A 25,998-nucleotide genomic window follows, 5' to 3' on the forward strand; every position below is an offset into this window, starting at 1 on the left:
CGGCTCTGGGAACTTAGCGGTGAGAGGAGCTCCCCAACAGCGTGCCTGGAGCGGCCGTCTCGTCACCGCGCACCCAGCGCTCTCTCTCCCCGGACCGGAACCCACTGCAAACGACACGGCAGCCGCCCCACACTGAACAGCCTTCCCCCTGCCGCACGCGCGGTCGCCCGCACCCTGCCCGTGCTCAACACACCGGGGGTGCGGGGAAGTCACCTGCGAGAGAGACGTAGGCCTCCCCGAGGAAACCGAGGTCCGCGGCCTGACGGCTAAGGGGAGACACCTGCTCGAGTTTAGGTCCGCTTTTAGAAAGAGGTGGCATTTTGAGACAGTAATTCAGGGTATCACTGGGAAATCTGGGTGAGAGAAGGGGTAACCCTAAGGCAGCATGCGGGGTGCGTGCGGGAACGCCCCCCAAAACTGGGCGGAGGACGCAGCTCCCAAGTGATGTGATTTTGAGGTTAAAAGAGTCAGGGTCTCACAGTGGCGACCCAATAATGAGGACGTGCGCGTGACCGGCCTCATGCTTACCAGGCGCCTGGCGTGGCGCTCACTGCGGAACGAATGGTCTCACGAAATCCTCAGAACGTGAGGCAAGTCCTACACCAGGCGCTGAGCCCGATTCGCAGATGGGGAAGCGGAGGCTCAGAGGGGTCGCCAACTTGCCCGGGACGCCCAGGGCGTCCGCAGCTGGGCCAGGGTCAAGCAGGCCGGGGTTCTGAGACTGCTCCGTCCACAATGCCACGTTTCCTATGTGACCGTGGCACCCCGCCCCACCCTCAGCCCAGAATCCGGACCATAAGGCGCCACAGAAAAGTTGCTTGTTATTCACAACAAAATTTTAAAGGGAACTTTTTTTTTTTTTTTTAAACCGGCATCTCCTACAGGCCACCCACATTCTGGTGACTCTGGGAGTCCCGGCCTGGGCTTCAACGTTCCCCACTGGCTGGAGACCAGCCTCACCTAGTCATGAAAGGGCCTCTGGACCCGTGTTCCCCCTGCCCTTTCTCGCTGAGGGCCCACGAGGGTGCGGTCTGGGCGTGAAATCTGCAGCAGCCCGTCACACCCGAGGGCAGGAGCCCAGACGTTTCTAGGTGTGGTCCACGAGGTCTGGCAGCAGCGAGGGCCTGGACATCTTACCCTTCGTGGGCAGGGTCTGCTGTCTCCCCTCCGCACCTGCTTCTGCCCCGGCTCTGCCGTCCCCGCCCACCGTGGCTCGCCACGTTAGAAGAACACGTCTCCCCTGTGTCTCTGCGAGCTCCCCGGATCCTCTGCTGAGGGAGCCCAGGACTTTAATGCAAGAAAAGTCTAAACCCACAAGAAATCGCACCCCTGCACCCCTCCCCCACCCGCCTGGGGTCACTTCTCCCCGGGCCCCCTTCAAGCCCCGATCACGTACCGCTGCGCCCGCCGGCAGGTGCCACGCGCGCCCGCCAGTCTGGAGCCAGGGCCGCCGCCTCCCCACGGACCAGCGCACCTGATCTTTAAACCCCAAACAGGTGCAGAGGCTGCACACGGCAGCTGTGCGTCCTGGGGTGGCTTCCTGCCCTCCCCCTGGCTCGCCCTCCCCTTCACCCCTTCCCCAGTAGCACGCGGACTAGCTGTGTTCACCTAAAAGCACTTCAGAGGGTAGAGAAAATGGAGCGGGCCCACCCACATCACAGAGCGGAAGTCGGGGACAGTGCCTCCCCGGGGCTCTCGGTCAGGGTCTTCAGGGCCAGGGAGGGGCTGGGCCAGGAGGGGCTTCAGGCCCTGCTGAAGCCAGACTTTCTGGTTTTCCAAGGGGGGACGGGAAGCCCTACTCGTCCAGGAAGCGGGTCAACGTCTGCTCGGAGGCAACTAACTTGAAACCTTTCAGCCACCGGGTGTGAGGCCGACCCTGAGCCTTCCTCAGACCCAAGACCACCTGTTGGCGGCTTCTGGTTTACGCTGTAGATTTCTAACCCCCGGATTAAAGAACCACGGACTTTTTGTTTAAAGCTTGATCCACAGGCCAGTTCTCTTCACAGCAGGCGAAAGCGGCCCTTTCCGAAACCCTTCCCAGGCACGCGTACTCACGGGGATTCTCAAGGCCCCTGTGAAGCTGATGGCGGCCATGCCGCCCCCGCCGTCGGCCGGGAGGACGACGACGTGGCTCTGATGGACCGGGTGCTTTCCGTCTGACAGCAGTAGGCACTGGATCTCGGGGTCCTGGCGGTGAAGCCCGTTGGGAAGAAAAGAGACAAGAGGGGTTAGCAGGCATCCGGCTGAAGTGAGGCCGCAAGTCCTAGGGCAGCCGCTGCCCCGCCAGGTCTCGGGGGCGGCCTTTACAAAACGCTACAAACATACAAAATCCTTGGGCCCAGCAATCTAGGATTCTGCCCGTGAAAGACAGTTGGAAAGGCGGAAAAATACGATACGGTGAACGCCACGCCCCCGTTGGGAGAAACGGGTAAAGCGCATCCACGAAAACAACATAATCTGGCAGCAGCGGTAAAAACAAACCAACAGCCTGTGAGGTTTTGACGCTTATGTCACATTGAGTAACAAAACATTCCGAACTGCATTTTCATTATGATCTTAAGGAACACTGAACACATACCTATTTTTCTCTCTCGGGGTAACTGGCGGGATCTAATGATGGGGGAAGAGCAGCTAACTTCTAAGCTGACAACGGTTACTGCCGGGTGACAGAATTGCATGTAATTTCTAGGGAGGGGTCAAAAACTCTTCACACGGCCCTGTGTTTTCTAAGGAGCTCGCACTGGACGCAGGCGTGTTACCAGAAATTGCATCATTTTAAAATTCACAAACCACTTCCAATATCCTGTGAATCCCGCTTCTGGACATTCCTGCAGGACAAAGTGTGCCTTCACGAAAGCAAAGAGCAGTGCTCCCCCTTTCGGGGATGGGGGCCCAGCCAGGGCCGGGATGACCTAATGACACTCTTCATGAGTGAACCATGAACTGCAAAGACTTCCAAAGCAGTGTTTCTGTGCATGAACACTTTCCACAAAGTCGAACGGTTTTGTCGCGTTTCCCTCGCTATAACCTGTGCAAGCTGGATATTCGGGATTCTCTTCCAGTGAAACACAGAAACTGGAAGACCGGGGGTGGGGGGTGGGGGTGGGGACAGTCCCCGTGGGGGACAGTCCGACGCCCGCCGGGAGCCGCGCGCCTCGCCCTCGGCCCTTCGCCTCGGGGCGGCCCAAGATCCACACCTCCGGGAGGCTGGCTTCCGGCCCCGCGTGGCCTGGGGACGAACGCACTCACGTGTAAGCGTACAATCTGATGTTTCCGAGTGGGGATGACAACCCCCGGTGTGACCGCACATCTTCCCAACCACAGTCCCACAACAGCATACGGACACAGAAGACTTCCGTCTGAGTCTGTGCTGAATACACGTTTCCCTCCTGAATGATGCTGGCTGTCCAGTTTAGGAGACCACATCAATAGCAACCACACGCTGCAGACTCGGGGCTCGGAGGGGCTCCAGCGCTCAGGCTCTTCCCCAGGCCAGTCACCGCAATCTCGGGGGGCAGGCCCCGGGTGAGTCGGTGTGCAGTCAAGGCCGAAAGCTGGACAGGTTTTGTTTTGTTTTGTTTTGTTTTTTAATTCTGAATTTTCAGGGGTGGATTATACACACAGGAATCAGTCCCGCAGTGTGTGGTATCACCAATTTCATGAAGACTCTCCCCAAACCTATACAATCTCATATCTCATTAAACTGCTTCTTCCTCTAAAATTAAAAAAATGTGTATTTATTTTTGAGAGAGAGACAGAGCACGAGCGGGGGAGGGTAGAGAGACAGAGGGAGACACCGAATCCGAAGCAGGCTCTAGGCTCCGAGCTGTCAGCACACAGCCCGATGTGGGGCTCGAACTCATGGACCCTGAGATCATGACCTGAGCCGAAGTCGGACGCTTCACCGACTGAGCCACCCGGGTGCCCCGAAACTGCTTCTTTGAATAAAAGATGTAAAACACTTGCTAACGAATGAAGACTCTAAATTAGAAAATGTATGAAAAAATTTTATAGGAGAAAATAAAGATTTTCAGATGAGCTGATACCTATGCGTAGCTGTCGATACAGTTACTGTACTCTCTTAATAAGATACTATATGTAAAATTTTAGCTCCGGTATCACGAACACAGTGTAATATCAGTTTCAGGTGTACAATGTGGTAACTCAACACTCCCACACAACACTCGGTGCTCATCACAGTAAGTGTCCTCGTTAATCCCATCACCGGTTTCCCCCATCCCCCCACCCCCCTCCCCCCCCCCCTCTGGTGACCATCAGTTTGTTCTCTACAGTTAAGAGTCTGTTTCTTGGGGTGCCTGGGCGGCTCAGTCGGTTAAGCATCTGACTCTTTTTTTAATTTTATTTTTGAGAGAGAGAGAGAGAGAGAGAGAGAGAGAGAATGAATCATGACCTGAGCTGAAATCAAGAGGCAGATGCTTAGCTGACTGAGCTACCCAGGCACCCTAAGCATCTGACGATTGATCTCACGGTCGTGAGTTCAAGCTCCACCCTGGGTTCCACACGGGGCTCCATGCCGGGTGTGGAGCCTATTTAAAAATAAAAAAAAGTCCATTTTTTGGTTTGTCTTTCTGTTTTTTTCCCTTTGCTCATTTGTTTTGTTTCTTAAATTCTACATATGAGTGAAATCCTATGGTATCCGTCTTTCTCTGACCGACTTCTTTCTCTTAGTATAATACTCTCTAGCTCCATCCACATTATTGCAAATGGCAAGATTTCACCCTTTTCTATGGCTGAGTAACATTCCGTTGTATATAATACACCACATCTTCTTTATATCCATTCTTCAGTTCATGGACACTTAGGCTGCGTCCATATCTTGGCTGTTGTAAATAATGCTGCTATAAACATAGGGGTGCATATATCCTTTTGAATTAGTGTTTTTGGATTTTTTGGGTATATGCCCAGTAGTGTGATTGCTGAGTCACAGGGTAGGTAGTTCTAGTCTTAACTTTTTGAGGAAGTGCCATAACGCTGTTCCAGAGCGGCTGCACCAGTTTGCATTCCCACCAACAGTGCACGGAGGTTCCTTTTTCTCCACCTTGGCCAGCGCCTGTTGTTTCTCGTGTTGATTTCAGAGGTTCTGACAGATGTGAGGTGATATCACGTTGTAGGTTTGATTTGCATTTCCTCCATGATAAGTGATGTTGAGCATCTGTTCGTGTGTCTCTTGGCCGTCTGGATGTCTTCTTTATGTCTGTTCATATCTTCTGCCCATTTTTTAATTGGATTATTTGTTTTTTAGGTGTTAATTTGTATAAGTTCTTTATATATTTTAGATACTAATCCTTTCTCAGGTATGTCATTTGCAAATATCTTCTCCCATTCGGTAGGTTGCCTTTTAGTTTTGACGGTTTCCTTTGCTGTGCAGAAGCTTTTTCTTGATGAAATCCCAATGGTTTATTTTCACTTATGTTTCCCTTGCCTCCAGAGACACAGCTAGAAAGGAGTTGCTGTGGCCAATGTTAGGGACATTACCGCCTGTGTTCTCGTCTAGCATTTTTATCGTTTCAGGTCTAGGACAGGTGTTTTGTAAACACGAAAACAGACTCACCAGTGGATGAGATTCAGCCAGATAAAGAGAAAACATAGAGGGAACAGACCCTGCTCAGCCAAGAGAAGAGCGCCTCTAACTCAGAGCAGGAATTGTACACAGAAACCCGCCTGGTCACAGCCCTTCCTGGTTCCGTAAAGCGTGTCTGGATTGCCCGCTGGGCTGGAGAAGTCTTGGATCCAGCCCCTCGGCTCTTTATCTAAGCAAGCTTGGTCTTTGTTGGGAAGGGCCTCCTGCCCACACCCACTCACCTTTAGGCACAGCCTGGGGGCTCCTACCTACCAAATTCCAGTCCTTGGCAGTGTCTGGAGGAGACAGGGAAAAAGGGAAGTCCTGGTGGGTTTTGTAAGACAGATCAGGGGGTGGGGCACCTGAGTGGTTCAGTCCCTTGAGCGTCTGACTCTTGATTTTGGCTCAGGTTTTAATTCCAGGGTTGTGGGATCGAGGCCCAAGCGGGGCCCCTCACTGAGCATGAAAGCCTGCTCGAAAGTCTCTCTCTCTCTCTCTCTCTCTCTCTCTCTCTCTCTCTCTGCTCTTCCCCTGCTTGTGCTCTCTCTCTCTCTCTCTCTCTCAATGTAAACAACAGAAACAAAAACAAAAAGACCCCACAACAAACAGGGGAGGAAATCTGCCTCCTCCTTATAGAGCCAGAGACCCACCGGGCGGATGGGACATGGGAAGCCGGGCACCAAGAGCCCCAGGGGATCTGACGGCACCAGCAGGGGCAGAGCTTCCTCAGCCGAGGCAGCCCACTCCTACGCTCAGGACTCAGAGGGCAAAAGGGCTCCATGCGATGAACACAGACGCGCACACACGGCGGGCGGAGGGGAAGCGTGCAATCCTGCCCCGACGGAAACCCAAGCCCACGGCACGCCCCGTGCCGCCCGGTGCGCCACGCGGAATCACCTTTGGCATTAAAACGCCCACTCAGCGCTAAGCGTTGGCTGAGCCCCGGACGGCCAGAAAGACCCTCAGAGAAGCCGAGGATGACGGTGACGTGGGCCGCCGAGGGTGACAAATTCCCACCAGCCAGCCACAAGCCGAGCATCACAAAGACCCCCATGGAAGAGGGTCCACCTGGCTCGTGATGCCGGAGCCTCTCCCTCTTTGTTCGAACTCGCCTCCCCACGCGCCCCTGGCTTCACGTCTTTTCTCGCCAAGTTGCTAAGAATCACGCGTGGCCCAGACGCCACGGTGATGAAGGTGATGAGGGGGTGGGCGCTGCTCAACTCTGGGCCCCGCGGATCCGAGCTCGGTCGCTCCGGGAGAGGGGACAACAGGGTGTCCTGCCAAACTGGAGGGACATCCTGCCTGGTGACCCAAGAGCCCCCCCCCCCCCCCCCCCCCCCCACTTCAGTGGGTGCCGCGTAAGGGACACGGGACCAAAATCTGCCCGGTCACGGGCACATCAAGGCCAGCCTGTGGTGTGGCCGGGCCTGAAAAGACCCGCCAGGGCCTCTAAACATGCCACTGTCTCTCTGGTGACATGTTGGTCAACGGAAGGCAAGAGGGAAGTTACGCTCAGAAGACGTGGTTAGCCGTACCGGGTGGCACGCTGCCAGAACACGCGGCCTGGGGGTCTCGCCTCAGAGGAAAAGGTGAGTCTTCAGTAGCAGCCAGAGGGGAGTCACAGCCATTTGGACATCGATTCACATCTGGTGGTGTGGACCGACTATATGTGTTCCTCCCAAATTCCCATGTGGGACCTCAAGCCCCGAGTGGTGGGCAGAGAGGTCACGATGGGATCAGCGCCTTGTGAGAAGAGGCCCCGGGAGCCCGCGTCTCTCCCTGTGCTCTGAGCATCCAGGGAGAAGGCAGGCGTCTGCGAGACCCCAGACCTGCCGGTGCCTTGATCCTGGACTTCCAGCCTCCAGAAACAACTGTTTGAAATGCGAGGGGAAAATGCGCGTCGTTCAAGCCGCCCAGTCCGCGGTATTCTTGTTCCGGCGGCCCAAACCAACACACCCAATTGTTGACAAGCACACTCAGCAGAGAGTAGAGAGTTTACAGGACTCCAGCGGCATTTCCCCCAACTCCGAGAACCAAGGCGTGCGAGACGTCATTTTTCCCTTTTCCGTTATTTCAGCCACCACAAATAAACTTCCTTAGGCAGTAAAGAACAAAAAAGTAAGAAGCCCACGTGCAGCATGTATCCTTCTAGCTGTTTGATTGAAAAAGAAAACAGCTTGTTATTTCAATGACTAAAACGAATCCAAAACGCCCCTGTGGCTCAGTGTGGTCAGTGAAGCGGAGCCATACGAGAAAGTTCTTGGCAGTATCCTGGAGGGAGGAGGCCCACCGGCTGCACCGAGGCTTCCCTTCTGAGGAGGACCAGGCAGGCAGCTGAGCACTCGGTGCCTCAGTTTCCTCCTCTGTAACACGGGAGCGGCAGTGCAGAGGGCTAGGAGATGATTTTACGTTATCTCTTGGGCCCACCTCACTCGCCAGCCCTCCCTGTGTGGCCCCTGAACCCCCTGGCCCAGGTCCGCTCAGGCCCGCCCCCCTTCAAGGCTCTGTCCACGCCCCCTGCTTAGGGATGGCTCCCCACACGAGGCCTGAACCAGCGCCTGCTCACCCATCTCGGCGGGCTCTGTGCCTGGCATTTAGCTGCTGCAGGAAACTGCTGGTTTCCCCTCTGTTCCCCACCCGCCCCCCCAGAACGAGTCCACGGGAGCAGCGGGGACGGTGTGACTGCCGCTCAGGGCGTGGCCTGACGCAGAGCACGCCTGGGACACGGAACGCTGAGCACAGCCGTTGAATGAGGGCATCGCTTCCGAATTTGATTACAGACTTAACGTAAGTCCAGCCTGCTGCCCAAAGAAATCGCGCAGGGGCAGGCTCAGGTCTCATGCAGGAAACGCGAGGCCCAAGTCTGTCACCGAGGCAGAACTCGGATTTCCGCAAAGCGGCGGGGGCTCGTTCGACTCACCAGGGGCTTGTTCTCGTCGTCCGCGAAGACTTGCTTCTGCAGCCTGAATCTGTGTGCGCCGTTCTCGTGGCCCCTCGAATGCTGGGTCAGAAGAGCAGAGCGTTACAGCGGTTCCCGAATGGACAGCGGCGACAGCAGTGGCCACCCCAGAGCAAGGGCCACCGTGCAACACGTCCCAGGACAGGCGCCGGGGGGAGCAAGACACACGACTAAGATAAAGCAACAAGTAATCGGGGGCTCTGGACCCTCAGACAAAAGACGTGGAAAGATCTTTCTTGACAAATACGCAAAGACTGAGGGATAAGGAAACGTAAAAATGCTGATTACGGCAACCTAATTGTCCTTACTGGCTTTGACAGTTTTCAGTGACGGACGGACAGGCCTGTAGAAACGATACAGGGCAGTGTCCTTCTCTAACGAGTGTGGAACAGAGGCCCTGCCGGGGTCAGCAGCGCAATTCAGGGCAGGGCATTTTCACGGACACTAATCACTGCACAACCAAAAACCGATCCTTACGAGCTTTGAAACGGAAATTCATGCTCGCGGCAGGAAAATGGCTTTTAAAATGTTTTACAATATCAACTATAGTTTTTTTTTTAACGTGTTAACCTTCCTGAAGGTCGTGATTTTCAAAATCGGGTTTGTTTTCATTCAATAAGGCACCGGAACCCCCTCTTTTCAGATTGTGCTTAAAGGCTCCAAGTATTAACAAGAGGGAGTCTCTGGCTCCCTCTCTTGCACGGTGGCGGGCGCTGTCCGGGAGCAGCGGGCCTTGGCCGTGAGCGAGAGGAGCTCCTGTCTGTGCGGTCACCTCCCACTGGGGAGACCAGTGGCAAGGGGTAAACGAGATGTACTGGGTAAAGCCGGGTAGAGTAGGAGGCGGTTGATCAAGTCAGTGATGTGCCCTGACTTCTCAGGCAAAACGTGAAACACGGGTTTGGGAGGAGCAAGGGCGCAGTGTTTGAGGAAACTGATGAGCAGTGGCTCGGAGGGGAGAGGACGGTGCCGGGGGCCAGCCTGGTGGACGTGACGTCCCAGGAGCTGGCCTGCCCACAGGGGGGACAGTGGTTCCCCGACTGAGACGGGGACAGCCGGGGCCCGGCTGTTTATGGGGTGGGGTGGGGTGGAGAGACTGCTGGGTCGTGGCTCGTCTGAGACGCCTCTACGGGGGTGGCAGGCGGGCAGTGCCCTGTGTGACCGTGGTGCTCAGGGAGAGGCCCCGCTGACAGTGTGGAGAGGACTCCACACTGGCGCACAGGGGGTGCCGAGGCAGGGCCCGAACGTATCTCCAGCGGTGAGAGCACAGAGGACGGGGGAAGGAAGAGGCTGGGGTGCTGACGCATCTGAGGCTGCAGGGGCCCCGGCGGGCTGTTTCGACGGCCCAGCGTGGGCCGGAGGGAAGGCAGGAGGCGTGCACGTGAAGTCAGCGAGGGTGGCCCGCGGGGACTGCTCCACGGTCAGCGGGGAACTGGGCGTAAGGGCCACAGGGGCTCCGCCCGGGGAAGGGACACCACCTGCCGGGCGCGGCAGAGGAGCAGGGGCCCGGCCTCAGGTCAGCCTCTGGGGGGGACGTCCCGGCCCGGACTGCTCCAAACTTCTTGTCTGGGGGTCTGTCGCCACGGTCATGACTAGCCCTCTCCTAGCACTGCCAATACTTCGAGGGTGGGACCCTGTCCACACTTGGCTACCCACTGACACCGCACAGAGCAGCCAGAGTGGCGGCGGTCGGCAGACACCTAGCCGACAAGCACACGGTTCTGGCAGACTCGAGGAGTAGAGAGGGAGTCCTTACCGCCACCAGGGAGGAAGAGCAGGCGATGTCCTTGGGATCTGAAACACCAAACAGAACAACGTGTGAACCCAGGCCTGAGAGCTTCCACCGCAAGAAATGAGACCGCAATGAGCCATCTGATACTTGACCAAACGGAAGGGAAAGACGGCTGCCCGGCAGGGTGAGGCTGCAGCTGGTCAACCCGCCAGGCCGCCCCACGCCCCCTCTTTCCGTCCCCGGGACCGCATGCTCCCCCAGTGCCTGCAGCATGGCAGAGGGAGCCACCGGCAAAGGGAGACCGTCACACGTGTGAAAACGTGGGACATATAAAAATAAGCAGAGCACACGTGTGCTACGATGACAGGCCATGGAAAAGGCGGGACAAGCCTCTTTGGGGGGACAAGCCTCTTTGGAGCAGCTGGTCACTTTCAACATATGTGATGGGCTCGTTAACATTATGGAATGAATTACAAATAAAAGTTAGTGGGGACCAAACATCTATCGTGATACAGAGCAAAATGCCTTTTATCGAAACGCGAAGAAGGAAGGACAGGTGCAAAGCCACAGAGCCGACAGCCAGACTCACAGCCTCCAGGAGCTGGGGGATGCGGACCCCCTGCTTTGGAAGCCAGACGGCCGCCCTAACGGGATACACAGGTCCCTTGCTTCGGAACGGCTTTGAAACCCAGATGGCCGCCAGGACCCCCTGCTTTGGAACCCAGACACCGCCTTAAACAGCCCGGCCCTTCCTCCTACCCAGAATCTGGGTCTTTTTGTAACTTTTGGTGAAACAGCTTCACTGCCTTGAAACACAAAGAGCGACGGGGCTTTCAACTTCCCACAGCTGAGTTCCCTCTGGGGACACGGGGGTGACAGCCACGGGGGACCCCACCGGACTGAACACACATTCTGCTGGACCAGCAGCTCTTCCACGCCCGCCGTGCGCGGCCGCTTGGCACTGGCGGTCCCGGTGGCACACCTGAGATGTGCCGTCACTGCTTACAGTGATGTCAGCGGTGCGCAGGTGGCTTTCCCCAGGGAGGCCCCTGTGAGGTCCCCAAGGGTCAGTCAGGGGGTCGCCACTCCTCATGAGGCTCGGCCAGCCCCCACGATACGGCCTTCACTGTACGGGGCGTCAGCACAAAGGACGCTCGGATGGGACACGCCAGAGAGCGGCTTCCCAGGCCGACCCAGAGGGGCCCGAGAACGGGGGACCGGGAGGGACCCCGGTCACGAGAAGGGTGGGGAGGGAGCGGAGAGAAAACAGCAAGGTGCACGTAGACTGGCCTCCCGTGTTGAGGGCTCTGCCGGCAGCATCGCCTGTCCCGACAGCTGGCCGTCATCACCGTGCACACGGAGCCTCCCGGTCACGGGGACAGAACACGGTCCCCCCTCCCCCGGCAGAAAGGCCCCAGTTTTGTTCTGCTGTGGGGGAGGGCAAGCAGCCTCCTTTAGGCTGACGTGCCCTGCGTCCACGTGGACCCGGGCTGACGGGGGACATGCGAAGACGGACCTCAGGCGCGAGAGCCCGGCCGGGGCCCGGGTGAGGAGGACGGGAAGGGTCTGAGCCTGCACGCCGGGTTCTCTCTGCTCGTGCCAGCTCATGCGTGGCGCCTGGGGTCCCGGCACGAGGGAATGTCAGGGGACCACAGAAGCACCTCGTCCCACGAGGCCGGCTAGAGGCGCCGCCTCCAGAGGAAAGTCAGCGGTCAGCACACGGGAGTGCCCGTCAGAGCCGCGCGCACAGAGGCCCCCCGACCACGGCTGCAGGGAGACGGGGTGCGTGGCGGGGGCAGGGGGCTCCCCCAGACAGGGCGGCATAGAGTAGAGAGGCCCACTTGGGGGTCGGGGTGGCTGTACTGCGGGATGAGGTCCCCTGCCGACAGGTACGGATGGCAAGTCTGGCCGGAGCGATGGGGTCACGAGCCCTGTCGACCTCCTCCTGGCTCCCGTCGGGGGCCTCCCCGGGGGCTCCGACATCCCCGGCAGGAAAGAGAAGGGCCTGTGGGGAGAGGGGGGCCGGAGGCAGGGCGAGGAGGGGTGGAGGCCGCCTCACACGCGCGGCGAGGGCGGGAAGGGGGGCTGCGGTCAGGGGAGTGGGCGTCCCACGAGCAAAGCCAGTCTTTCACTTCACCGGGAGAAAGGGGCTCACGTAACGGAGCGACGGTGGCAGAGAAGACACCCACGTGTGGCGTCTCTCAGACGCTTTCTAAGAGAAGAGTTCCCACGGCCCCACAGATAATCTCTCAACTCCCTGGGTCCTAGGGAACCCCGGTTTGACAAACAGACTTAAGAAAAACCTACACTCTCTGTTGCAGGAAAACGTCTCTCAAATGCATATTGTCTCTGTGACAGAAGATAGCGTTTACAACAGAGTTTGGTTTTTTTAATTATCACCTAAATGACAAAAAAAGACCCTTTGAACTGTATCCACGAGAACACGTCCCAGGGACCTAAGGGGTCTGTGGCCAAAATGCGAGAAAGTCTGAATGGGTGAGCAGGCGCCTGTTACACCCCAACCTCACCGTCTACCGTGTGACCTTGGGCAGGGCACCCACGGCCCTGGAGGTCCACGCGACTATGCCTGCAGCGAGCCCGGCGCGGTGCCGGGGACACGGGAGGCACCTGCTGTACGGTGACACAGAATGGTGACACAAGAAGGGCCACTAATTACTCAGAGGGCCTGAAAGATGACTCAAGTCCAGGGCACAGAACAGGGTAAGCCTCGTCCGAAGGCAGTGCCGGGCGAGGCGGGATGAGGGCGGGAACCAGGTCTGATCTGGCTCTGGGGGCGGGGGGGCAGGGGGGGCAGGTTCCCCGAGAAAGCTGCCCCAGACCATGAAGGGTGTGGGAGCAGGAGGGCGGGTGTGGGGAGGCCGGGAAGGGGGAGTGGGCAGACACCGCAGGTGGAGACGCGGAGGGGAGGCACGGGGGCTCGGCCGAGGGCCCGGGTCGCCTGCGGCGAGGGCGCGAAACCACCTGGACGGGGCCGGGGACACGGGCTCCGGGCCCAGGCCTCCGTCCCACAGCACCACCCTGCCCAGGGTGCCTCAGGCCGCCCCCGTGGTCAGCACGTGGCCTTTCTCCTCAGGTCAAGGACGACCCAGGAGCAGGAGAACGAAGTGCAGGTCCGTCCCCGGGGATCTGTAAGCCTCCGGACAACTTCCTGGGCAGGGTCCCCGGCCTCACGGCTCGGCAGGGCCGGGAAAGCAGCTCGGGGGTCACCGCAGGCGCGGGACGGAGAGGGGGGCCCCGACCAGGGCTGGTGGGAGGGCAGCTCCAGGAGAGCCCTGCGTGGACCCTCTCTGCCTTGTCCCGCCCCCTCGGAAGACACAGGAGCCGTGGCTCCGTGGGAAGGGGGCTCCCGTTTTCCTACGGAGGACGAACCACAGCTTCCTTGTTCTTGGAAACCCTGTCCCGAGTGGGGGACGAGGCCCCGCCCGGGAAAACCGACCCGAACGGTGCTACGATCCCGGCCGGGCTGGCGGATTAATCGCTCCTGCCGCACACCCCATTCCGTGTCACATTTCCTCTTTCCCCCTAAACCAACCCTTCCTCGGTTGGGGAAGAGAAAAAAAAGGTGCCGTGGACTCTAGACCTCGGGCAGGACACACCCGGGGGCCCCTGTGCACGAGCAAAGAGGACGCGCATTGTCCTCCAGATGACTAATGCGTAAGGAACGCTCTGGAGAGCCTCGGGACCGAGCTCCAGGTGCCAGGGAGCCAGCGTGGAGACAACAGGGGACACAGGGACCTTTCCCGGAACTCCGTGGTACCCAAGCTATGGCTGCCCGCCACAGGCTGGGTATGTGGGTGAGGCGGCTCTAAACCCCCGTCCGTCTCACGATTCACTGGTCCTGGCCACGTGGACACGTTGCAAATAGTGTCCTCGGCCCCGGAGGAGGGGGAAGAGGGGGTGAGCCGCAGGCACCCCTCCCTGAGCACGCCCGCGGCGCACCCCAGGCCTCAGCGGACCACGGCCTCGCTCTCACTGACAAGACGGGCCTGGAGCCTCACACCCGCACAGCTGATGGTAGTCACTTTAAGACGGAAAGGTTACCTTTAGCACCAAGAAACAAGAAGTGAGAAGCTGGGTCAAACAGACCTCAACGTCCCGGGTGACGAAGCCGGCAGCCCGAACTCAGAGCTGAAGTGACAATTAATGCCCAGCACGGAGGGCGTAGCCGGGCTCCTGAGGGTCCCTACCTGGGAGTTAACAGTGGGGAGCTGTGCTGCACCATATGATTTTGTTTTGCCTGAAGCCAAATCAAAGAAGTAAATGCCAAACGTGACCCCTCAGAACAGCTCGTGGGACGGGGACGCCTCGACACCCGACACTTTCAGCAGCTTCTCTCCCACTGGAGGTGGGACTGGAGGTGCCAGGACTCCTTGTCCCTGCCGGATCTCTACTTTGAAAACTGATTTCAAATTCAATTAAGTCAGAAGTGTGGTATTGAGTCTAGAATGGGGCAAAGAATTTGAGTTTCTGGTAGAACACTCTTCACCTGATTAGGACATCCGGTCTTGGGTTGTGCAATGACTTGGTGACATCGTCTAAGGTAGACCTTATCAGAAGGCAGACAAGCCGGCGAGGTGCCAGTCTGCGTCGGCAAGACAGGTGAGCAGGTGCGGCCACGCGGGCTGGGCGCTGCACCCCGGCAGGTGAGCAGCGTGGCAGGCCTCGGGCAGACGTGACGTTGCCGGCACCGGGCCAGCCACGCACACCTTGCGCCGCGGGGCAGGAGGGCAGGTTGGCATGGGAGGAAATCTCAACATCAGTTACTCCAGAAATCAGGAGACGACAGAAAACCCAGCCAGACCTGAAGACAGAAGGTTACCTGGCAAGGGGAGAGCCAGGGCGACCGCGGGCCTGCGCTGGGCCAACACAGCGCGTTCTCTTAACAACTCGTCCCGCGAGGCCCTCCCGGGGCGCCATCTCCAAGGCCGGGGTACTTACGTTCGATGAGAAAGAGAAAGCACACGATCCCCATCGCTGCCACAATGGCCCCGGGCACGACGAAGGACAGGCCCCAGCACGTGGACACCCAGTAGCCGGCAATCAAGGACCCCAAAATGTTGCCCACGGACGTGTGGGAGTTCCAGACCCCCATAATCAAACCTCGCCTGCAACACAACAAAACACAAGACGGCCAATGATGTCGAGAAGCTTCAGTGGACCGGCAGGTGGAGGACAGACGGTGCCTACGACGGGTGCGAGGAAACATCGAAATCAACGGGCAGCGCGGACGCCACTCCCGCAAGGTTGTCTGGCGGGACACGCGTCAGGCCGTGGCACTGCACACCCCTCTCAGAGCTTTGTTATTCTGCGCTTACGAAGAGGAAAGAAGCCTTTCCCTGACCTTCTTGGAAGGCCCCACATTTACATTTGTGCCTCCGTAACTGAAATACAATCATCTGGGGCACCCGGGGGGCTCAGCCGGTTGAGCGTCTGACTCTGGATTTGGGCTCAGGTCGTGATCCCACGGCTCAGGAGTTGGAGCCCCACGTCCGGCTCTGGGCTGACAGCTCGGAGCCTGCTTGGGATTCTCCCTCTTGCCCTCTCTCTGCCTCTCCCCCACTCATGCTGTCTCTGTCTCTCAAAACTAAAAATAAACTTTAAAAACAAATACGATCGTTTGAGGAGATGCCCCATTAGCAAAAGTTCACGTCGAGGACCCCGCCGGCTGAAGGATCGAACCCGGGCTCACGGCGGTGGGTTCTGGCCCTGCTTCCCTGCTTTCCCCGTGGCTCCCAGCGCTGTGTGCTCTCGGGCCTGGCCACACCGTGCGCCATGCAGAAATCACGGACCGTGGGCCCATCGCCAAACACTGAGTGCAGCTCAGGACCTGTCACCCTTCCAGGTGCCTTCCTGTCTTGGGACAATATACTTATTGCTTCACAAGACCCGGGGCCGGGCCCTAAGCTCCGTGTTTCTGCCAGGCTCGCGGGTGACCAGCTGCACAGAACGACACGCTCCCCCAGCCTGCGACAGGGACAAAGGCCCACCTGAATCTCAGAACCCCAGAGTGTCAATCATCTTTGAGAGAGTAGGCTAGCAAAAGCGGCTTTTTCCGCAGTGGATCTAAAGAAAAACTAAAAATGACGTGGTCTGGTTTGCGTCAGAATCTGAAAAAATAAATGGTGCTGAAAGCGGGAGCCTTTTCTCACCTTCCTTTTCCGAACCAGTTGCCAAGGCAGGTGACGACGCTGGGCCAGCCAGTGGTCTGCACCAGTCCGTTGATGATCTGTGACGGGGCAAAGGAGGGCTGACGGCAGGCGGGAAAGCGCACGCGGCCGTCTTCAGGCCAGGCTCACAGGCGCTCGCTTCCCCGGTTCTTTGCAAGTTTGGGTGCACAGCGGGGACTCCCACAGCAACAAGGCAGCAAAACCCTCCCTGATGGGAGCCTCAACAGCCACAGATGTGTTTTCAGCAACACACACACACACACACACACACACACACACACACACACACGTGCATGGAAATCACAGATAAGTGCTTTCACTTCTGTGGCCTGAGCCTCTGAGAGGAGAACGGTCTGGACGCAGAGCTCGGGGAAGCGTTTCTCCACGTTTCAACAGCGCCCGGGCTGACGCTCTCAGAAGGTTCAAGAAGCGCGAGCAGGTCTGCTTTAGTCTCCGGGGCATCCAGGGTCAAGGGCACGACAGGAGCTGCCCTCCTTTGCCCCCTACAACGTCCCTGGGCCAGTCCGGCTTGCCTTCCCTCTAGGAACAAGCTGGGACTCTGGGAAGATCTTTTCCTTCCTTCTAATTTTTTCTTTTACTATGAAGTGTGAATCGCTGTTGTCATTAAAACAGCCAAACTTGTTCAAGTCCGAGGGCAACATTTGACAAGCAAATTCCGGACAGTTGGCTTTGATGATTTGACGACACCCTCAGGCTCTGGAGAGCCTCAGAGGCTGGGCATGAGTGTTTTCCTCATTTCTCACTTGTGGTCGATGTTTACCCAGGGCGGGGCAGGGCGGGGGCAGTGGCAGACCAGGACAGATGGGCCGAGAAGGGCAGAGCCCACGGCCTGGCTCTACCTCCCTTGGAGCACCGTGAGGCTCTCTCCTCTCCGCCCTGCTGACCACCCGCAACGCCGACCTCCCGCCAGCAGCTCCAGAGTGCTCCCTTCCTCCCACCCCTGCCACCCTGTGTCCCTCCATCGAGACAGGTCAAATGGGCCACAGGACACGAAGTCTCCCACACTCGGGCGGCAGGGCTCCCAGGGTCCCTGCCTCAATGCCCAGCGGGGGGCTCGGAGGGGGAGGATTTAAGAGGCAGGTCCCAGGACTAAGGGAGGCCTCACAGCTACTGCAAGGACAGAACTTCCTGTGCCAGCACCGACCCCAACGGCAGACAGGACCCCGTGCGCCCCCACCCCCAGGCAGCCTTCTCTCGTGGCAGAAAGGCCCAGCCCGATTCATCACGGAAACCCCATCCGTGGGGAGCCGCGGACCCAGACCTCACCTGAGTTACCACGTAGAAGCCGAAACTGTGGATATTGTAGAAATACCCTAATCCAAACAGGGCGGTAAAAGCACCACTGGCCAGCATCCCAAAAGTTAGGTAATACCGAATGGGCAGGCGTTCCCCTATTATGCCACTGAGGACGGAGAAGAAAGAAGCAAACATGAGAAAACAAACACACCCATGACGTGAAGGGTCCGGATCTTTCCGGATGTTTTCACGCTGTTCTCCGAGCTTTCAGAACTCCGATGCGCTACAGTTTCCGGGAAGATTTCATCACAGCTGTCTCCAGTGGAGCACTTATTAACCAGAAATTGGCAATTGGCAACATCTCTTAGGACTTTATTTCTAGTAAAAGCCACTAACTGTCAAGTAATAAACCTCAAACACTATGACTTGCCTGTGACGGCTGCCAATTAAAACAACCAAAATCTCGTCCTGCTAGTTAAACGCGTTTTTCTGTAAACAGCATCCAGTAACTGTGCATAGTGTTCAAACATCTGGAAGGGCAGATGCAGGCGTGTCATGAAAGGGATCAGTCGTGGCCTCGGTTAGTCGCTCTCCCCCGAGCTGTCACCGAGTCCCCTGCGTTAACACGCCGGGCTGGAGGGGCTCTGCCAGCTGCCTTCCTGCTGACCTGCTGACCTGTGACCTGGTTTGAAGACAGACAGACTGGAGCGTGAGGTCGGGGACAGGGGGTGACATGCTCCTCTCCACCGGCAAGGTGGCTCAAAATGAGCAGCTGGCTGGAGAGCTCCTTCCCAGAGCCCAGGTGCTCTGGGTGGGGTCGCTGTGGGTGAAGGGCCCAGGGCAGGGTGGCCTCTCACCGCCTTAGGGGAAGGGCCACCAAGGAGCAACGTGACAGTGTCACTTGTTCAGTGCACAAAACCCAGAATAATCCCAGGTAAATGGGAGGCTTTTGCAGCCATGAGAAACCACGGGTCATATTTTCTTCCACGTGGCCGTTAAGGGATTCGGATAAACAAGAAACTTAATGGAGAGTGACCCCTACCTGCCCGTGAACAATGCTCTGGGAACCATCTCCACGATTCTGTCTTTTATCTCAAGAACGAACACACTAGAAAACCTGTCCTTCTGGAGTCCCCAAATAAAGCAATCTACCTAACACCGCACCGGTGACTGAGGCAAATGACTAAGGCAGAGGAAGTAACTTAAAATTAGAAACAGGGGTGCCTGAGTGGCTCAGTCCGTTGAGTGTCAGACTTCAGCTCAGGTCAGTGATCTCACAGTTTGTGGGTTCGAGCCCCGCATCGGGCTCTGTGCCGACAGCTCGGAGCCTGGAGCCTGCTTCCGATTCTGTGTCTTCCTCTCTCTCTGCCCCTCGCCTGCTCACACTCTGTCTCTCTCTCTCTCTCGAAAATAAATCAACATAAAAAAATTAAAAAAAAAATTAGAAACAACATTCAGGTCAGATTTTAAGCTGGGGAGAAACCGGTCACAAACTCAAGAGCGTTCTAGAGCTAAGCAAGTTCTCTGCTTCAACCCGCTGGCTTCAGAGGAGAGAAGACGTGTCTTGGAGGGGCTGGCTGACCTGCCTGGCGTCACGGGACAGAGCTAGTGCCGTCGGCCAGGGCTGACACATGTTCTCCAGTCTTGCTATATGACACTGGGCCCAAACTTAGTCTCTGCTTCCAAGTCGCTAAAGAAAAGGCCTGAGGGAACGGACACCATTCCACATGACATCCGATTCATACCGGGACCAAAGGCCAGGGCGCACCTGCTAGGAAGGTCTGGGCTGATGAAGGCGCCCCCGTATGCGGTTCACCCGACATACAAATGATCCATTTCCTGAGCCACGTGTCACAGTGTCACTAAAGGGCCATCCAAAGAAGCAGCGTATGCCTTTGTTACAGCCACAAGTCTACTCTGGATTCTACACGAGGCAGAATTTTGTTAACAAACCCTCATTGGCGAGTTTCATGACACGTTATCTTTGCTGATACATAAGCAACAGTAAGACCCTCTTATTTAAAGCCTTCTTAACCTCAACCCTCCTGACCCGTGGGGTCGGGTCACTCTTTGTGCCGTAGCATGCTCAGCGGCCCTGGTCTCTGCCCACTAGATGCCAAGCACCCCCTTGTCCGGTTGTGACAGCAACCTTGTTTCCAGATCCTGCTAAGTGTTGCCTGGGGGACAATATCACGCTAAGCTGAGAACTGCATTTAAATACTGTTTTCTAGGGGCGCCTGGGTGGCTTGGTCGGTTAAGCGTCCGACTTCGGCTCAGGTCATGATCTCACAGTCCGTGAGTTCGAGCCCCGCGTCGGGCTCTGTGCTGACAGCTCAGAGCCTGGAGCCTGTTTCAGATTCTGTGTCTCCCTCTCTCTCTGCCCCTCCCCTGTTCATGTTCTGTCTCTCTCTGTCTCAAAAATAAATAAATGTTAAAAAAAAAAATTAAAAAAAAATACTGTTTTCTAGTAACTGGGAAAAACACAGTCCAACCTTTGGGCTTTTTCTTTTTCTTTTTTTCTAATTTTTTTAAGGTTTATTTATTTTTGGGAGAGAGAGACAGAGCATGAGCAGGGGAGGGGCACACACCACAGGCTTCCGTATCCATCGTTACACATTCGTTCTTTCAAACCCGTTCTGCAGGGCTATGCAAATGAAATACAGAGGGGCCGTCCACTCCACCAACAGAAAGTGCCTGACCGGGCACCACCCCCACCCTGCACTGGGGTCCAGGGGCAGGTCTGGGTGATGCCACACTCTGGTGGATATCACAGAGAAGCTAACCGCTCACGGGTGTCCCCACGATGCTCAAAGCTCTGAAGATCACTGGGTCTCTGAACAAAAGCCTCTTGAGCTGAAGGCCTTTAGTCCCTATGATTTTTTTTTTTAAACCCGGCTGGACTGACACGATACCAGTTTTTAATCAGCCAATCACATATCCTGTTACCCACATAACACTTCCACCTTCCTGGGTCGATGCAGGACGGGGTGAGAATCGCATGTGACCGACGCTGGGAACACTCCGCGGGCCGGGTTCTGCTCTGCGCATTCTACACGGATTAGCTCATCCTCTCCTGCCATGATCCGGAGAGTTAACTAACCACTGTTGTGCCCATTTCGCAGAGGGGAAGCTGAGGCCCAAAGAGGGGCAGCACTGAGTCGGATTTATTCCCAGCTGCGTGTCTCTGGGGTCCGTGCCCCACCCACAAGGAGGACGGTGAGGTGCCGTCTGGGGCGAGCTGGGCAGCCAGGGGGACGTGCCCGGCACACACCCTAAACTGCTGTGACCCTAGTGATCCGGCTCGTGTGAACAGATGGTGGCACCAGGGACAGAGCAGAGGATCACTCTGCACACGATCCCCGGGAGCTACCAGCACCCTGTTCCCGGCGACCACCCCACGGCAGGGTTAACGGTGCCTCCGAAAGCCCGGGGCCCTGAGAGCCGTCCCCGGACGGCCCGCCCTGAACAGCACGACATCCGGGGCGTCTACACGCACCGCTCTGCGGTCTCGTGTTGATCAGCCCTGCAGCACACTTTACCCTCCTCTCTGAGAAGAGCCGGGGCGGTAAGCAACCCGCAGACATGTCCTGCGGCGAACGGACGAGAACGACGAGCATCTGAGAAGCAGGCAGACCTACCTCAGGTACATGCCGATGGCGTAGGCGCACAGGAACGAGTAGTCCAGGGCCCCGAGCAGCTGCTGGTAGTTGTCCTGGTCTACACAGGGGGAAAATCGGCAGGAAACAGTGAGTATGGCCTACTTCCACTAAATACCAGTCTGTGTTCTGGGGCCGGGTGACAAAGTGCACATGCCTGCTCTCTACACTTGGGCAGCAGACGCAGAAGGAGAAAGGGACGGTTCTGAACACAGAAAATGTGGCAGGACATCCGGTTGGCTTCCGGACAAAGGGAAAGAAAGTTGCCACATTCTCAAATAATCACTAACTAGACGTCATCTGGATTAGAGAAAATCCCCACCGTGCATGGGGAGCATGTGGTTTTTTTTATTCATTTTGTCTCCCGAGTTAATCTGGCTTTTCTGCAGCAGCCCCGGGCCAGCCCCCGCCCCACACCTCTGGGGGCTCCCTCTCCTGTCCAGCACGGTCCCCGCTCAGCAAAGCCTGGCCCTCAGCCCCGACAGATGCAAAATACAAGTCCTCTTGAGCAGATTTCCCCAGAAAGAGGATCTCCCGGGCGTCGGCAGGTGCCGCGGACACGGTAGCTGCGGGAGGAGGCGAGCGGGTGACGGGACACAGCTGTCCCCGGACAGGCGGTCACGTCCGGGAACATCGTTCGTGCCGCCCAGATCGGTGAGGCTGCCTGTCGCTTTCGGCACTGGCTGTCTAGCCACGCGAGAGGCCGCAGGACGGCGCGCGTCAGGATCGGGACGCACAGGGGTGGACAGACGGAGAGCTCACCGAACGGGGCCCAGCTGCAGTCAGTCTCGTTGTCTGGTGGCTGCTGGCGGGGGGTGTCACTGGCCCTCTGGCTCTGGCTGCTGAATCCGACGTCCCCCTCGTTCAGTGCGGCACAGTACCTGTGGAGCTCACCCTAGGACATCAGCAGAGACAGAGAGCACGCTCAGGCCAGGTTCAGGGGCTCGCGGCATCGGAACAGCCGCCCCCTCCTTTCGGTCTTCCCAGGGCAACCACGCTCTGGGGGAGCGAGGCCCCGCCGAGGCCTCTGCACGACCCACCGAACGCCTGCGGTGACCGGGGCTGCTCGGGCCTCTGCCGCTCCCAGCCCCGAACTCACACACAGCCAACACAGGCCTGTGACGGTCGGGCGGTGGAGACGCCCACGCAGCTGAGAGCCGCCTGCTGCCAGCCCGGCACCGCCTGCCACACTGCGAACACGGCCTCATCGTGCCAGATTCACACCCGAGTAAATGCCCCGTGAAGCCGGAGAGCAAGGCACAGGTCCAAGCAAAGAGGAGGATGAATCTCCCATCAGAAGAAGCCTGACGTGAGGAGCGCAAAGGGCAGACTCGGTCGGTCACTGGAGGACAGAACCTAGCCCCAGGTGGCAGCGGTGACACTCACTCACCAGCAGGAGGGCCGCGAAGGGGGCGGGGCACGCGGGGCCCGGAGCGGGAGCTGGAAGGGGCCAGACCCTAACCCGGGGATGGTTCGAGCTTGCGCATATTTGCCAGGCTAGACGCTTCAGATCTGCGGGTGTTGACATGTGCAGATCACGTGCCTCAGTAAGACAACAGCACAGCTGGGGCACAAGGCCACCGACCCACCAAGTTGTCCGCGGAGCCAGCACGCGGGCCAGGGGCAGAGGAGTGTAAGGCTCGGGGGCCCTCTGGCTGACAGGTGTAGGGGCCTGAGGAAGTCGCTCCCACCCGCCTCAGTGTGCCCGCCTGCAGACAGGGCTGGCCCCCCTCAGCCGCAGAACTTAGCGGGATCGGTGATGCCGTTCCGGGGCATGGACGCACCAGGGAGGGCCGGAGGAGTGGGCACCGGGGCTGTGTGCAGGGCGCAGGGGACGCAGGGTGCTCCTTACAAGAGGACCTCCCCTTCCAGAAAAGGGCCCGTCTTGCTACGGGGGAACCTCCGCCTGTCTGCCAGTCTGCCTCTCAGCCCCACAGTCCATGTCTCCCCTCCCCAGGCGCCCCTGCCGCCTGCTGTGCATTTTCTGGGTTTTTCTGCTCCCAGGGGCTCAGATGAAGTAATCCCCCAGGTGTGAGTGAGGGCAGAAAGGAGGCAACCACAAGGGCAGGGAGTGGCCCTTAGTGGGAGCAGGGCCCCAAGCGGCGTTCTTCACGGAGCCGCAGCGTGAAGGCAGGGGTCTGGGGTTCACGAGGAAAGCTGGCCCCAGAAAGAACAGCGGCCACACGTCCTGCCCACTGCCTCCTTCCCTGGCACCCGTCTCTTCCAGAGGGAGTCACCAAAGAGGCTCCTGCGAACGGCTGCCCTTGCCAGGGCTGTGGTCAGCCTGGGCTGGACGCCTCCTGGTTTTGCACGGACACACGCCACCGAGGCCTGGCAGGGCACATGGGACTCAGCCACTCTGTGGTCCCGTGGCTTGTCATCAGCACTGGGCGTTCTGCTAGCATTCAAACCTCGCCCTAAAAATTCTCCGCGGGCTCCGCTTTACAAACTCAGTCGAGTCTTTGCAAGACAGCCTTCCTCTCACCCTCCCGGGGCCGGAGGCCGGCTGTGCTGGCCTGGATCTCGGAGTCGCCCTGCCCTGCGCACAGCAGGCGGCCCTTCCCCATTCCCCCGGGTTCATACTTGGCTCCTCCTCTCCCCGTAGAAGTCACCCTTCCCTGGGCCAGACCCCGTGCCTCACCGCCCTCGCTGTCCATCCGTCGCCGAGAGAGCCGCAGGCGGGCCGGGCGCTGACCCGCCTGCCGAGACGGAACGAGGGAGGTGGTAGCTGTGGGCCACGGCTCCAAGCGGGGCTTCCACATCCCCTGGGACCAAGAAAGATGAGGAAGGATCCCTTCTTGTGTCATAAACAAGCAGAAAAGGGTTTCATCTTGGTTGTCCTGTGATGAGGGGGACTCTGAGCGGGGACTCTGGTGCCACGGGGCTGGCCTCCCACTTCTCCCCTGGACTCTCAGAGGGCACAGCGACTTCACCAAGGCAGGGGGCCCCCTACTCACTCCAGCTTCCGGCGGCCGCGCTGAGCCCTTCCCCAGCCTGCACCCTTCCCACCAGAACCGCGATCTGCACCCTCTGGGCGGCCGAAGGGCTGCAGGAGAGCCAGCAAAGACTTCACACTGGTCCCGAGGATGCTTGTTTCTATCACCACGTGCTGGCTGTCAGCCACCAGCTTTATTCCCATACCCGGTGTATGAGCGAAAGTTAAGGATGAATTAGGCCAAGAGGATCTGATCAGAAAAACCCTCAGCATGGGAACGGGTTCATACCCTGGTGTGACACCGACGGGGGGCTAGTCCTTGGCCCTTGCCAATTTTTACGAGGATGTTTCCACAGGTAACAAAATTAATGGACGTGTGACACCAGGGGGTCATTAAAAGCCAAGCAATCAGGAGACTATGTGGCCTGGAGGCTCCAGGTACACGACCCTCCAGGTTATTTACCACTGCCCACGTGCCACACGGCAGGACAGCAACAAACTACACAGCAAGTGCCACGGGGATTGGAAGGTGGGGGCGGGGGCGGGAGGGGCTGGTGTCTGCAGGATGGGGGGACACGGCAAGCAGCCACGAAAACAGCCACGGGACAACAAGGCGGGTGGGGGTCGGGGAGGGGCAGGCGGGGGTGGGGTGCAGGTGCTCTCTGTCCCGTCTGCAGATGCATCTCCAGCCCCGGCCCCTCCCCCCGTCCCCCTACCAGTAGGCAACAAGAGGGAACCACGTGGGACCAGCGGGCATCATGGCCTTCCGGAGGCACCGATGTTCTACACGCGCTCACATCCACGCAGACTTAGGCACACATATCTGTACGTGGACGCACATTTACTGAAGACTGTTGTTTAAGCCTCAACTTGAGCCACGAGCCTCATACACTCATTCCTCCCAACTGTGGGGGGGGGGGCACCTCCTGGGTTCTCAGGTCTGCCAGGCCCCAGTGATGCTGCTGGTTCTGGGTGACTGAGCAGAAAACCAACCGGGCGGGGACCGGGGCGGGGACCAGGCCGGGGTCAGGAATTCAGGGCGGTGACGATGGGGACGGCAGGTCAGAGTGGGATGCCGGCCTTGTCAACGCCCCCAGGAGAGGGGTCGTGGTTGTGCCCCCTGTAGACGACACAGTGAGAGCTCAGATTAGAGCACGAGTGCCTGCGTGTACGTGTGAGTGTGGACGTCATCCACATGCAGGGACACGTGTGGTTAGCTCTCTGTGGTCCACCAGGTGGTGTGGCCCGTTCACTTCAACTAGTCCTTTACATTCCTTTTATCAGGCTTTGGGTTAAAAGAACTTGCCAAGGCATTATCCAGAGGAGGTCCTAAAGGAGAAAGGAAAGTTCCGGTACCTGCGGTGGTCTGAATGCCTGTGTTCCCCCAAATCCCTGTGTTGAAACCTGCCCCCCGCCCCCGTGATGGAGTAGGAGCGGGGGCCTCTGTGAGGATGGCAGGTCCCCTACGTGAGGACACGGGGAGGCGGCCATCTGCAGGCCGGACCCCTCTGGCTCCCCGACCTGGGACTTCCAGCCCCCAGGACTGAGAGCAGTACACGTCTGCTGCTGGTGAGCCACCCAGCCCACGGAACTTGCTAGAGCAGCGTGAGCGTGGGGACAGGCTGACCTCGGGAAGGGCGGCGGGCCCTGCGTGTGCTCAGCTGGTCTGCGGGAACCACTGGCACCACAGGAC

At 58.2% G+C, this 25,998-nt stretch overlaps 1 protein-coding gene across 8 annotated transcripts in view; it reads right to left on the minus strand.

Moving 5' to 3' along the window:
* SLC37A1 (solute carrier family 37 member 1) overlaps positions 1-25,998 on the minus strand; it is a 77,005-nt gene that overhangs the window by 20,312 nt on the left and 30,695 nt on the right. For all 8 annotated transcript variants that reach the window (XM_049627812.1, XM_049627817.1, XM_049627811.1 and 5 more), the window contains 8 exons: positions 22,133-22,265; positions 21,353-21,431; positions 17,745-17,880; positions 16,440-16,516; positions 15,229-15,395; positions 10,294-10,331; positions 8,502-8,582; positions 2,056-2,187 (listed from right to left, as the gene is read on the minus strand). In XM_049627812.1, the coding sequence (XP_049483769.1) occupies positions 2,056-2,187; positions 8,502-8,582; positions 10,294-10,331; positions 15,229-15,395; positions 16,440-16,516; positions 17,745-17,880; positions 21,353-21,431; positions 22,133-22,265 (843 nt within the window). The remainder of the gene's footprint in view (positions 1-2,055; positions 2,188-8,501; positions 8,583-10,293; positions 10,332-15,228; positions 15,396-16,439; positions 16,517-17,744; positions 17,881-21,352; positions 21,432-22,132; positions 22,266-25,998) is intronic.

Source organism: Panthera uncia, chromosome C2 (genome assembly GCF_023721935.1).
Source record: "Panthera uncia isolate 11264 chromosome C2, Puncia_PCG_1.0, whole genome shotgun sequence".
Lineage (NCBI taxonomy): Eukaryota > Metazoa > Chordata > Mammalia > Carnivora > Felidae > Panthera > Panthera uncia.